The sequence below is a fragment of the Oryctolagus cuniculus genome, chromosome 2, assembly GCF_051225735.1.
Source record: "Oryctolagus cuniculus isolate XC-2025 breed Fujian yellow rabbit chromosome 2, ASM5122573v1, whole genome shotgun sequence".
Lineage (NCBI taxonomy): Eukaryota > Metazoa > Chordata > Mammalia > Lagomorpha > Leporidae > Oryctolagus > Oryctolagus cuniculus.
In genome coordinates, this window is record NC_142868.1 from 95,179,319 (window position 1) to 95,192,847 (window position 13,529).

At 49.5% G+C, this 13,529-nt stretch overlaps 2 protein-coding genes across 8 annotated transcripts in view; one reads left to right on the top strand and one right to left on the bottom strand.

Moving 5' to 3' along the window:
- The window catches only part of SLC20A2 (solute carrier family 20 member 2), a 102,854-nt gene extending 98,641 nt beyond the window's left edge, over positions 1 to 4,213 (bottom strand). For 2 of the 4 annotated variants that reach the window (XM_089325938.1, XM_051832414.3), the window contains exon 1: positions 4,075 to 4,213. The gene's annotated coding sequence lies outside the window, so the exon portion shown is untranslated. The other 2 variants (XM_089325936.1, XM_070068621.2) reach the window with 2 other exon arrangements.
- On the top strand, positions 4,122 to 13,161 carry SMIM19 (small integral membrane protein 19). 4 transcript variants are annotated; one of them, XM_070068624.2, is made up of 5 exons: positions 4,122 to 4,243; positions 6,559 to 6,648; positions 7,318 to 7,454; positions 10,453 to 10,577; positions 12,207 to 13,161. In XM_070068624.2, exons 3-5 carry the CDS (start codon positions 7,321 to 7,323, stop codon positions 12,269 to 12,271), a joined length of 324 nt encoding a protein of 107 aa, XP_069924725.1. In that variant the 5' UTR covers positions 4,122 to 4,243; positions 6,559 to 6,648; positions 7,318 to 7,320; the 3' UTR covers positions 12,272 to 13,161. The 4 variants fall into 4 exon arrangements, with proteins under 4 accessions (XP_069924725.1, XP_051688381.1, XP_069924724.1 ...); XM_070068623.2 differs by lacking the exon at positions 4,122 to 4,243 and adding an exon at positions 4,496 to 6,436; XM_051832421.3 differs by lacking the exon at positions 6,559 to 6,648.
- The last annotated feature ends 368 nt before the right edge of the window (positions 13,162 to 13,529 follow it).

A 13,529-nucleotide genomic window follows, 5' to 3' on the forward strand; every position in this document is an offset into this window, starting at 1 on the left:
TCTGTGGACGCCCGATGCCCCCACAACACTAAGGTCAGCTCCTGACAAGAGGGACACATAACTGGGTTCTCAGGGAATCACGGCTTTCTTCATCTTGCTGGATTTGCTTTGCAGGCCCTTGTCTAAGTCCAGATGGCTTCAAACTGACTTTATTCCAGATCTGTCATCAAAATCCATAACACAGCTTTACATTTTTCTTTTCCACCAAAAAAAAGGTAGTTGGTTTGCTGAGGCTTCCTGACTGCAACAGTATGCTCTACTGCTCAACACAAGCTGAAAAAGTGGATCAGGATTCCACAGAAGGGCAAGCAAACAGAAGTGTGCAGGACACCTTCTGTGACGCCCGGGCCTGGCAAGTTATTACCATGAGGGTTTTACTTCTAGGAAGTGTGCAAAAAAGAAAGGCAGCATGCTACAGAGCATGGCGCAGTGTCACTTTGTCACTAGGTTTCTGCCACTACATTCGTAACTTTCAGTGCCCTGTGTCCTGGTGAATCACTGGCCTGGAATTCAACAGGTACAAAGAATCAGAATCCTCACACTCAGCTTTGAGATTCAAAATCCAGTCTCTCTCCTCTTGCTTGTCCTTTCAATAGACAGTGTCCTCTGGACCATTTCATTATCAAGCTTCTTCTATCTTGAAAAGTCAGCATCGCTCCTGTAGCCTGGAGTTCCTGCAATCTTTCACACGCCTTTGACCTTTTTTTAAAAAAGAGCATCTTTTATAGCTGCAAAAAAAAAAGTGTCAACTCTGGGTCTCCCTTCAAAGGACAGGTAAAAGTCCCCCACGGAGACCTCCTGACTCTGCAGCCAGACTGCCTATTACTACTGCATCATGAACCTTGAGCAAGAAACTTAAATCTGCTGTGCGTCCATTTGAAAAGCGGTTAATAACTCCATCCACTTCAAAGGATCCTTGTGAGATTCAAATAAATCCACGTGCTACAGTGTCAGGCACAATCCGAGAACTGTCCAAACGTCAATTATTACTCTATTTAGCTCCACATTCTTGTACTCTCAAATGGGCCCCACAGCTTGGTCCTACATATCACCCACCACCCTCAATGGCGTCTGATGTTCCCTCATGGACCTCATGTTTGCTCAACAGGTACAAACAAACCTACTCTGCATTAATATCCTGGATACCAAGACCCACTCAAAAAGAGAAATGTATGCTCCCTGGCCCTGAGGAGCTGGGATCTTGGGTGGGAAACAACCTGTGAAACACTGTAAGGTTATAAAAAGGTTAAGTGCCAAAGAGGTGACAGGTGTTGGGCCTCATGGTTAGGACCACCCCCTAACGGAACTCCTGGGTCTCCCACCCAGCTCTGCTTATGTTTCCAGCTTCCTGCTGACGTGCACCCCGATGTCACAGTCGTTGGGTTCCTGCCATCCACGCGAGACCCGGAGCGAGCTTCCGGCCCCCAGCCTGGCCCATTTAGGTAGCTCTGTCAGCCTCTCTATTTCCTTACCTTCTAAATAAATAAATAGATTTTTAAGGATTAATTTAAAAAAACTACTCTAAAAAATGAAGCAAACGCCAGAGTGTGGTAGAAACCGTCTGCATTCAGAGAGCGCACTGTGGGCTGCAGACCGCAGGGCTCTGCACTACAGCAGAGGGGCAAGAGGAGTCCAATCTGCGGAGTGCCCCGAAAACTTCCCTGTGCCAGGCTCCAGGCAGGCCTGGGGAAAGGGCAATGAGACACAAGTCTCTGCATTCTGGCAGCCCCAAGGGCTCCACAGGGGCCAAGTTTTGAAGTGAGGAATTGGGGGACGGGGGCGGGACAGGAGCCGGTGCTGTCACTGTGGCTTTCCAAACACAAAGAAATAGTGGCAGTCATTTTTCATGTCCTGTAATACGCGACATTCTAAATTGGTTTCCCTGTTTATAAAGCACAATACGGGGATATTCTCCCCATTTCTTGATACAAGTAACATGTAAGAGATTTTTAAACACAGTCAATCCTTCCTAAGCGGAAGGCTAACAATGCCCTGTCTGAACACCCTTCTGCTCTGCCCCTCCCCTCCCCTCTCTCCACCTGTGACTGCCCACAAGCACCAGAGCTGCACAAGAGCCCGAGGATGTCCGTGGTGACTAGGATCAGCGAGAGGAAGGACGAACTAACTCCAAGGGAAGGTGCGCATCTTCCTCTTCTTTGATTCCTTCCTATGATGACAACTCAACCCATCCCCTCCCCTGTCTGTAGCCACAGGAACCAAGGCAGAATTCTCAGTCTTCCTCTTTCCAAGATGGGCCACCCGTACCAGCTGACAGGTTAGACTCCAACATGCTTGAACCACAATCAGACACCGCTCCAAGCACTCAGACACAGCTCCAGGCACCTTCCTCACTCTCCCCAGTCCCCTCAAGGGCTTCTGTTCTCTCAAGATGCAAACTGGCTGACGCCACCATCATTCTCAGAAGCGATGTTAACTGCAATGGCTATGCCTATGCAAATCCTTAATCGATTAAGAAAGCCAAAACTACGTGATTAAGTCGGATCAGAACTTAATTTCTTAATGTTCAAAGTACTAGACTCCACAGTAAACATGTGTTTAAGACATTTAAAGGCAAACTGAAACAAACTAGGCACACAAATCTTTCACAACTGCCTACCATGGAGATAATGTGGCACTGACATTCACGACATTAATGCCCAATAATATCAGGCAGGACTCATCAACACTGAAAAATTGGTCTTTGTATTCCATCGTGTCATTTGTTTACCTTTAGTCAGGAATGTCTCTTAGAAACGAAATATGGAAAGAGGGACCTGTTTTTAAAAAAACAGCCATGAAGGCTTTGCCAGCATTTACCGTTTTTTTCCAATGTCCTGGCACAACTTGTTCTCTGGGCATTTGGGAAACTACTGAATACCTCAATCAAGGGACTAATTGCAGTTCTATGGATTTTCGAAGCCGTCCTCTCAACTTGAAAAACATACTGATTTTCCCTATGAGTCATTTTGTACTGCCAACACCCGATTTTACCAAAGTGGAATCCGGTACTGCACAGACAGACCCCACACGTGGATGCATTCAAATCAAATTCCTGCATTTCAAACAGTTTTTGAGCACCTGGGCTTTAAGGGAAAGTTATCCCCGAAGGTTACATGAGATATGGAGTAGTGACCACGTGGCACAGGTCCTGGCACTGTTCCTAATTTTCCAACTGTAGCGTCCAAATCCATGGCATTAAGATTCTGTAGGTGATTACGGGTTACACATGCACACCAGTGGGCAGCAAGCAAGGGGGCACATGGCAGAGCAAACCTGCCAAGGGGTGCACTCTCATCGCCTAGCAATCCAGCAGGCGACCTAGACACGGTCAGCGGGTCCTGCAGAACTTGCAGGAACGGACAGAACCGACCGGAGCGAGTGGACCACTGGCCTGCACTGACGCTGACACCCCACACCAGCTCCTCACCCGCCTGACGCTGGGGTGCACAATTTTTGTTTGTTCTGTCCCCAAGACACTACACCAAACTTAAAAAAAAAAAAAAAAAAAGAGCCAAGGTCACTTAAACTGACAACGCAACAGCACCCTCACAACCTCCGGTCTCTACAATGCTTCCACGGCCTCGGCCACGCACCGTTCACGAGGAAACACGGAGAGCGTGCGTGCACCACAGCGACCACGCAAACCCAGCACCCGTGCGCCCGCGGGACGGACAGCTAGCCACTCCGGGCGAACCCGAGCGCGGGGCAACCCCCGCACGGCGGGACCCCGCCGCACGGCGGGGGCGGGACGAGGCGCCCCCTCCCGGGACCGCCCAGGCCGCGCCACTTCCCGCCCGGCCCCGGCGGAGGCGCCGCGCGCGCGCGCACGCGGGCCGCATCCACGTGCACCCCCGGCGCCCCGGGACGCCCGCCCGCCCGCGGGCCCGGGACGCGGGGGTCGGCCGGGGCGGGGCGGCGCCGCGGGGGAGGGAAAGGAGCCCGGCTCCACTCACGCGCCCGGGGGCGGCACCGGGGCCGTCGCTGCGTCGCTCGCGTTTAAAAACTGAAAAGGGTGGGGAAGCGGGAGGGGAGGGGAGGGGAGAAGAAAAGGAGAAAAAAAAAAAAAAAAAAGACCTGGCTCCTCGTTTCATCCGGAAACCGACGGGCCGGCAGGAAATGACGAAAGGCAGAGGTCGTCCGGGTCCGCTCGGCAACCGGTCCCCGCGCGCTCGGCCGCGACTGCGGGGAAAAGCGCGCCCGAGCGGAGCAGCGCGGGCCGCGGGCCGCGTCCGGAGCGAGCAGCGTGAGTGGCCGCGGCCCCCGCGCCGCCCGGTGCCGGCGGCGGCGTCACCGCGGCCCCGCCCCGGCCCGCCCGCACCCGCGGGGGAGGGGCTGGCCCGGGCGCCGGCACCGGGCCCGGCCGCGGCGGGAGCGAGGCTGCGCGGCCGGGGCCGCGGGCGGCGGCGGAGGGCCGCGCTTTATACGCGCCCGCCCCGCAGGCGCGGGTCCCCCGGGCCGGGGCCGCGCGGCCGGAGGAGGGCAGGTGTGGGCGTCAGGTGTGCGTGCGCGCGCGCGCGCGCCCGGGGGTGCCCGCGCCAGTGACGTCAGCGCCGCCATGCCGGGCGCCCGGGCCGGGCGGGCTGCGTTCTCCTCAGGGCGGGGGTGGAGAGGGACGGACTGCCGGGTTTTTCCAGAGCGGGTTTTATATAAAGACGGCACAGGTGGCTCCAGCCCGAGTTTCTGTCAGAAAAGAAGGTTCTCGATGGGAGACCAAATGGAGGCTGCTCACAGATAACGGGTCCAGGAGCCCCCAGCTGCTGAGGGTGGAACCCCGGGGTCCCCCACCCCCGAAAAGCGCGGCCCTCAGGCCGAAACCCAGCCCCGGTGGCCAACGCTTTGACATCTCCCCAGAGCGTCCAGTTTACTCGGGGGCGTAACACAGGTCATCCTGGCATCTCCTGGCTTGACAGGAAACCAAAAAAAATTAAAAAGTGGGAAAAGGTCAGTTTTCTCGAAAGAGCTGCAAGTGACACTCCCCAGCGCGTGACCGGCTGTGCTGGCGATCCTGCTGCTGAAACATTAACCTGACAGGAGTGACCGTGGTGACACCCCTGGGCTAAGCCTGGGACACCACAGGAGGGCCTTGGTGGTATGCGGTGTGGTCACCGGGCGTAGGTGTGTGTGCGCACATGCTGGACCAAAGTTCAGGCCGCAAGTGGGCCACAGGTCTGGACTAGGGCTCCGGACTAAACCGGTCCTCATTCTTGGCAGCCTTGGAACAGTCATGCCCCGGAGTCGTGCATGGTTGTGGACTGCGCAGGAGAGGCCTATCCTGGGTGCAAATCTTTCACAACCACGCTGCTAAAAATAACTCTAGCGCATGTCCCTGGAATAAAAGTAGTGTCATCGCATACCAGTCACGTTGTATAATAGTGCGTTGTATAGTTCAAGTGAAAACATCACGGTTCTGGATCAGCAGGAATTAGACATCCTTTTCCAAATAGAATTAAAGACTGGCGTGTTTGCGGCAGGAGGAAGTGCAGCTCAGGGGATGAGCATATACCACTCACTGAGTGGCGTATGAGCAAGAAAGTAGCCCGGTTCCTATCCATTCAGACATTAGAGAATAGGGAAGACTTCTGTGATTTGTCAGATGAGTGGCACCTGCGAAGTGTCTGAGACCAGAGCTGTCTTGTCCACTGTTACACCCAAATGCTGTGCTGAAAGTCTCATCCCTGCCCCATAATGATCCTGGACCTTCGGAAGTATTTCAAAGCAGATACTGGAAGACCAATTTTTTTAAAGCCAAATCTGGCCATTGTTCCTGCATGTACATTTGACACCTGCCGAGTTGGAGATCCTGTAACTTGCAGCTGGATGTACGGTCTGCCCTTCCACAAGTAGCCGTCTTCTAAAGTAGGCTGATGAATGCAGTTGGACCAGGAGTAAGAACTGAAACTGTGGTTAGACTTCATGTCCCTGTGCCTCCCGCTCTGAAAAAAGCTAAGAAACCCATAGCTTGTCCAAAAATCTAGGATTTGAGTAGTGTTTAAATATGTAGATCATGGATCTGTAACTTGTAAAAGTTTATGTTCCCTTGCTAATTTCGTGAGACCTGTCTTTGTATTCCTATCAGACACCAGTAGGTGTTTTAGAGAGAACGCTCCTTCTCTCCGTGTCAGGAGTTTAAGTTAAACACTTTTGCCAGCACTCTCTGTAAATGAACACAGGGCACCTGTGGGACCTCAGCTGCCAGTACAGAGAGAACGTACCACGTGGCTTAGCCCCCGGCCTTTCCTGCAGTGTCGCTGTTCTCAGGCCAGAAGAAAGCAAGTTCCGCAACCGTCCAGTTGGACTCACAGCCGAAGCTATGTGCACAAGAGTCCTGGGGTCTCACTGGATGCACCGCTTGATCTGCAGGGCCTTCACTATTGTGAATGGCCTAGAAGCTTGCAGAATAACTTCTTGGACTTTGCAGAGACTTTTTTTTTCCTCGGTACTAGGAAATGACTGTCTCATTCTTAGATAACACAGTACAGTTATCACCTATCATTTGTTCAGATTTTTTTCTTTTTATAGAATGAAAGCCACATTTCACGCATTTCTTTCGCCTCTTAGGTCATTTTACCTCGACTTACCTTTAAGGTCCAACTTATCTGCTATATCCTGTACTTTCTCATGAAGGAAAATTCCATTCACTTCTGAAACGTAAATAAGACATCCTTACTCTCCTATCTGTTCTTTGACAGCATTTGATATTACCACTCTTAGTTGTCTGTGGGAATGTCCCAAGAATGCATTTCCTTTAAGAGAGAGCGCAGCTGTGTAAATAGCAAAAAGTAGCTTTTTATCCCATGGCCTCCTTGGAGCAGACTGCACTAGATAAGGCCCTCAGAGCAGCCAGTGGAGGGTTCTGGGGAAGAGGATTGTGGCCCCATCCTTGCTCCTCTGGGCCACTCCCGGCCAACCTTGCTCTCCCTGCATCACAGCCAATTGTTCCAGTTCACGTTGTAAAGTATTCTGGGGCTTTTATCTGGGTGACAGTTCTAACTTGGAAACAGCAATGTTACATTTTGACCTGTGTCCCTTAGGTAGACTGTGGTTTCTTCTCCTACCTTCATGTGGGACCTGTGACATTTCACAGTGAATAATGAGGGGGAATGTGTTATGTGCATCTTTATGGGCCAGATTGAAAACAATTTGATGCTTTGGGGCTATATATTAGGTAGTTACAACCATTGAAGGTGGACCAATGTAAAACTGTCTCTGGATTACTGGAGACGAGCTGTGGTGTCTGGATCTGGCCAGCAGGTCCTCTAATTGCCAGCCCTCTTCAGATGGTCACACTGTCACCCTGACTCCCTGTCTCTCTCTTAGCCCATGGCTGCCAGTTTCGGAGTGATGGGTGACGACGGCTCTATTGATTACACGGTACATGAGGCCTGGAACGAAGCCACCAACGTCTACTTGATAGTGATCTTGGTCAGCTTTGGTCTCTTCATGTATGCCAAGAGGTAGGTTTTTCAGTCCTGAAAAATTCAGTAGGAAACTTTTTGGAATCTGAACAGAATGCATAAAATTCCTTTATCAGAATTTTTGTTGTGCTCTGTCTGCGCTGTCTCTGCTAGTCTCTCTTCAAGCCCAGGTGGCTGAGGTAGGCCTTTGAAAACCCCATTGTTGGCGTTGCAATCCAGCAGGTTAAGCTACCACCTGTGATGCTGGCATCCCCTGTGAGTGCCAGTTCGAGTCCCAGCTGCTCCACTTGCAATCCAGCTCCCTGCTGATGCAGCACCTGGGAAGGCAGTAGAAGATGAACCAAGTGCTTGAACCCCTACACCCATGTGGGGGACCAGGTGGAGTTCTAGGCTCCCAGTGTCAGCTTGGTCCAGTCCAGACCATTGTGGCCATTTGGAGGGTGAACTGGCAAATGGAAGATTTTCCTCTGTAACTTTGCTTTTCATATAAGTAAGTCAACCTTTGGAAAAAAAGAAGAAGAAAAATCCCATTGCATTAGGAGAGGAGGATGTGAGTACAGCTCTTGGCACCTGGGCCAGCTACTCCAAACTCCCGAATCTCATTTCTACTGTAGCCCAGTTCCCGGCCCATTCTCACTGTCACCCTATGATGAGCACAATTTTTTTTTTTTTTTTGGCCCAAGTCCCTGAGATGCAGAAATTAGAGATACTAACTTATGTATCCAGCATATCTCTCTGCCCAGCTTAAGCTCTTCCTGTTTCGCGCGCAGGACGTTACCACAGCGCTTATTAAACCGTATTAGTCTTATCTGATCACTTGTCTGTCTGTCCCACGGAAACTCTTGGCACTTCAGAACAAGGACCTTGTCTTTCACCTTTGTGCCCTGGGTGTGCCATGTGCATAAATCCTCAATAATTGTGCCCTTCCAGACATTGTAGCATAATTCATCCCAACTTTCTCTTCCGTGCTCCCTGCCTCCCTTCTCATACATATAATTTTTTTAATAAAGAGTATTTTATAGAGAAAAGCAGTATTAGTTGGACTGACTTGTTTCTGCTTACAACTATGTACTTTATGATGTCCACTGTAGTTCAAAACAATGAGTAATCCAGACCGAATTTAGATTTGGCCTGGGGGTGGTGTCTTTCCTGGCCCTTGGCCCCTGGGACTCGGGAGGGTGATGGTGAGAGAAACCCTGAACATCATCACCGAGCCACTTGCACAGAACAGCTTTCTTCACAGCACAGCTGCTGCCTCCTCCCCTCTTGTCTGTTATAAGCAGAGGCACGCTGTTCTTTTGAATTTTTATTTATTTACTTGAGAGACAGAGCGCTCACATCCACTAGTTTTTCATTCCCCAAATGCTTGCAAGGGACCAGGGCCGAGAACTCAATCCAGATCTCCCATAAAAGTGGCAAGGAACCCAGCCACTTGCGCTATCGCCACTGCCTCCTAGGGTCTGTGTTAGCAGGAAGCTGCAGTTAGGCATAGAGCTGGGAGTCGATTCCAGACACCTCATTGTGAGTGCTGGTGTCTTAACTCACACCCTAACTACCAGGGCAAACACCTGCTCCCTTAATCGTAACAGGGTGCACCTGTAATGCCAGTCTGTTGTAGTTAAGATATATTCATTATTTTCAAAAGTGAAGGGCTGCTCACACTCGGTTTGTTCTCGCACCCTAGTACTTCAGCTTCCCTTAGATGACACGGGATGGAAGAGACATGAGATGTTCTCTCAGTTGCACGTCTTGCTGCGCAGTATCTGCCTATGAGGAGGTTTGGGAAAGCCAGGGTGGACGCACCTCCTTTTGTTGTGGGAAATGGATATGTTCAGCCACTTATGGCCCTTTGGCTGTATACATGGAGCCTCAGCATTGTTTTTAAAGTATTTTTCTCTTTATCAGAAAGGCAGAGAGACAGACATACAGAAAGGGATCTCCCATCTGCTGGTTCACGCCTCCAAATGGCCGCAACAGCCAGGGACAGGCCAGGCCCAAGCCAGTCGTCCCCAACTCGATCCGAGTCTCCCACTTGAGTGGCAAGGACCTAAGTACTTCAGCCACCACCTGCAAGAAACTTAAATTAGCGGAGCCTGAACGCCAACCCAGGTGTTCCAGTTTGGGATGTGGATGTCAAAAGTGGCAAATTAAATGCTGTACTGAATACGCATTCCCCTCATGTTTTATTTTTTATTTTTAAAATATTTATTTATTCGCCAGCGCCGCGGCTCACTAGGCTAATCCTCCGCCTTGCGGCGCCGGCACACCGGGTTCTAGTCCCGGTCGGGGCACCAGCTGGCCTGGAAGAGGTTGCCCCTCTTCCAGGCCAGCTCTCTGCTGTGGCCAGGGAGTGCAGTGGAGGATGGCCCAAGTGCTTGGGCCCTGCACCCCATGGGAGACCAGGAAAAGCACCTGGCTCCTGGCTTCGGATCAGCGCAATACGCCAGCTGCAGCGCACCAGCCGCGGCGGCCATTGGAGGGTGAACCAACAGCAAAAAGGAAGACCTTTCTCTCTCTCTCTCTCACTGTCTACTCTGCCTTTCAAAAATAAAAAAAAATAAAAAAGTATTTATTTATTTATTTGAAAGGCGGTTTTAGAGGCAGAGGGAGAGAGAGGTCTGATTCACTCCCCAGATGGCCGCAATGGCTGGAGCTGAGCCGATCCGAAGCCAGGAGGCAGGACCAGGTCTCCCACCTGGGCTCAGGGGCCCAAAGACTTGGGCCATCTTCCACTGCCTTCCCAGGCCAAGCAGAGAGCGGATTAGAAGTGGAACAGCCGGGACTCAAACCCATTTGGGATGCCAGCGCTGCAAGCAGCAAAGCTGCTAAACCACAGTGCTATCCCCCAACCCATACATTTTAGTGAAAGGAGTACTTGGGCCAAGGAAGTATCTCACAGAGACAAAATAGAAAATAAAAGAGTCTTATTGTCATTTAAGTCCTTGCCTTGTCATGGAGCTCCTGATTGTGGTTCATAAAATATTCTAATCATACAGACATTGATACAAATCTCTCCTGCACTGATTTTGTGTTTTAGGAATAAAAGAAAAATAATGAGGATATTCAGCGTGCCTCCTACAGAAGAAGCTTCATCAGAGCCCAACTTTTATGACACAATCAGCAAAATCCGTTTAAGACAACAACTAGAGATGTATTCCATTTGTAAGTATATTATGTGCTGAATTGTATACACAAGCATGTTTACAATCAATATTCTGATACTGACTCCATTTAGCAAAAGGTCACCAAAAATAGTTATAGGGCCAGCATTTGGTTAAATTTAACCCAAACTTAAAACTTAAAACTCTGCTTGGGACTCCCCCATCCCATATCAGAGTGCCTGGTCCAAGGCCTGGCTCCTGTGCTTTTGATCCAGCTTCCTGCTAATATGCATTCTCAGAGGCGTGACTCAGGTACTTGGGTTCTGCCCCCACACGGGAGACCTGGGTGGAATTCTGGGCTTCTGGGTTCAGTCTGGCTTAGCCACACCTGTTGTAGGTATTTGGCAAGTGAACCAGCAGATGGAAGATCTCTCTACCTCTCTCTCTCTCTCATTCTCTCTCTCTCTCTCTCTCTCTGCCTTTCAAATAAGATAAAAATTGATAAATAAAAGTTAAGTAACAAAGCATCATCCTGCAGTTGTGTGGGTTGGACATCCCGAGCAGTGCCCCCAGGGTAAGGCGCAGTGCCCGAGTTCCCTCTCTCTGGAGCCTCCGGGGAGGAACAGCTGCTTTGCCCTTCCCGCTCCCAGAGGGCCCCGTGTGCCCTTCTCACTCCCAGAGGGCCCCGTGTGCACTTCCTGCTCCCAGAGGGCCCCGTGTTCCTCGGCTCCTGGTCCCCTCCCCTGTCTTCAGAGCCAGCTGCATTGCGCTTCTCTGACTGTCTCCCTGCCTCTGGGAACCTAGTGAGGAAAGCTTGTCTGACTAAGGCCCGTGTGATTCAGCTGAGCCAGGTAATCCTGAGTAATCTCCCCATCTCAAGGGCTTTACCTTAATCACATCTTCGAAGTCCCTTTGCCTTGTCAGCTAGGGTGTTCCCAGGTTGTGGGGATTGGCATGTGGCCATCAAGTGGGGGGCCATTATTCTTAGGAACAGGTGTGATGGATCCACACATTTAATGAATCCCAGCATAGTGGATCTTTCTTAGTACTTGTGACATGTCCTGTCTGGCAGAGTCTGGCCGTTGAAGAGAGAATTCCAAACAGAATTCTTGTTTCTTAAAGAGGACTCCCAAGCTTAAGGCACGAAGACCCAGATCCACCCTGAGCAGCAGCCACAATAGTATCCCTTTCTTGGCAAGTGAAAATGTAAAAGTTGAAACTGAAGTTTTCAAGCAAAGCAGCCAGTAACATTCACAAGGATTTTTAGACCCGTGTTGTTTTTTACTTTTTTAGTTTCAGGTTAAGATTTTTTTTGTCAATAAACGTTTTTTAGAAGTACAAAAAGAAGTACATTGTTCCTCACTCAAGGTAAGAAAAGGGAGTAGAAAGAAGAACATCACAAAGCATTCATTTTAAAAGCTTGATTAATGTTTACCGTGTATTTTACAGCTCTGAATAATCCTGATAGACAAATAATAATGATAAAGCAAACATAGAAAATGGGTATCAGCAGTGTGGACAAATAAGAGGATCATAAAGTGCCATAAATTCCCTCTATAGAAATAAAGTAATTCTAAACCACTTCCGTCCTAAGGCTCATGGCCTGACGGTGCTTCAGTAGTGTTGGCTAGTGATTGCTTTTGCCTTTTACTAATGTGCTCTCTTCTTCTCCCCGTTGTGTTTTTGATAGCAAGGAAGTATGAATATCAGCAGCCACAGAGCCAGGCTGACAGCGTGCAGCTTGTGTTGGAATGAGGCCTTGGAGCAGCAACGGGGAGTTGTTAAACAGCATGGCAGGGAGCTTCAACTCCCTCTACTAAGCCATGAGCAGCATTGTAAGAACTTGCATCTGCCTGCGTAAAATCATTTCACTTGAGACTGCCCATGTGTTTGGGGGGTGTGTGTGTGTGTGTGTGCTCAGTTTTACTGTTTCAGATTTGCATCTGCCAGCCATCTGTTAGACAAATACAGCTGGCTCAGAGGGCCTGAACACTGGGAGCCACACATGGCCAGGAAGATGCAGCAGCCACACGCAGAGCCCGCGGCGGAAGCACCCTCAGACTCTACAGCATAGTCGATCCGTAATAGAAGCATCTTTGGATGCAAGAATCCTGGAGCTTATGCCACTTAGATTAGAATATATTTTATAAAATTAAAAAAAAACGCAAGTCCAGCCATCGGAATAACTTCTGAGATTCTGTTCTGTGATAACTGTATCCGTAGCAGACTGATTTGTGTTCTCACTGCTGCTGGTGATGACTCTGATTGTATCCGTGATCCTCAGAACGCGCACGCGCACTGTCTTCCTACATCACAGAGCACCCCCTCTGCTCATTTTAGAAGCCCTCTGTAACTGGATTTTTTCCTTCTGTAAATGTGATCCTGGGAGTTTCTGTTTTGTTTTTTAATCCCTTAGTTTAATTTCTGCCAGATGGATCTTCTTCAGAAGTGGACACTCCTGTATTGGTGTTGGCAACTTGCTTTTCGGTCAATGTATCATCATTGTTTAATGTTACTATCTGGTTACTGCTACGCCTTTAACATGATAAGCTTTTCTGAAGATTTTCAGGTCTTGTCCCATTTTGTGCTATACAAAAAATGATTTTTTTAATTTAAATAAAAGTGACTAGAGATACTTGTAGGAAGTTCAACTGTCAATCAGTTTTTCAAGTAAAACTATTCTTAATTCTAAAAGTTAATCATTTCAAGTATTATTTGCTTTTCTCTTTATTACTGTGAAATCGAAGAATATAAATTTTAAATGAAAATTAAGGTTTAGGCCAAATAAAATTATTCAAGGAATTTGAATTTACTTTTAAAATGTATATAATTTGGGGCTGGCATTGTGGTGTAGTGGATAAAGCCACTGCCTGTGATCTAGCATGCCAGATGGGAGCTGGTTTGTATCTCAGCTGGTCCTCTTCCAATCTAGCTCCCTGCTAATGGCCTGGGGAAAGCAGCAGAGGATAGCCCACGTGTTTGGGCCATTGCCACCCAAATGGGGAAGACCCAG

What these genes read in the sequence shown, in the direction of transcription:
- SMIM19 (XM_070068624.2), top strand. Translation starts at nt 7,321, where the DNA reads ATGGCTGCCAGTTTCGGAGTGATGGGTGACGACGGCTCTATTGATTAC. An exon ending in CTCTTCATGTATGCCAAGAG is followed by an intron (nt 7,455 to 10,452) that starts GTAGGTTTTTCA and finishes TTTGTGTTTTAG; the next exon opens with GAATAAAAGAAAAATAATGA. An exon ending in ACTAGAGATGTATTCCATTT is followed by an intron (nt 10,578 to 12,206) that starts GTAAGTATATTA and finishes TGTTTTTGATAG; the next exon opens with CAAGGAAGTATGAATATCAG.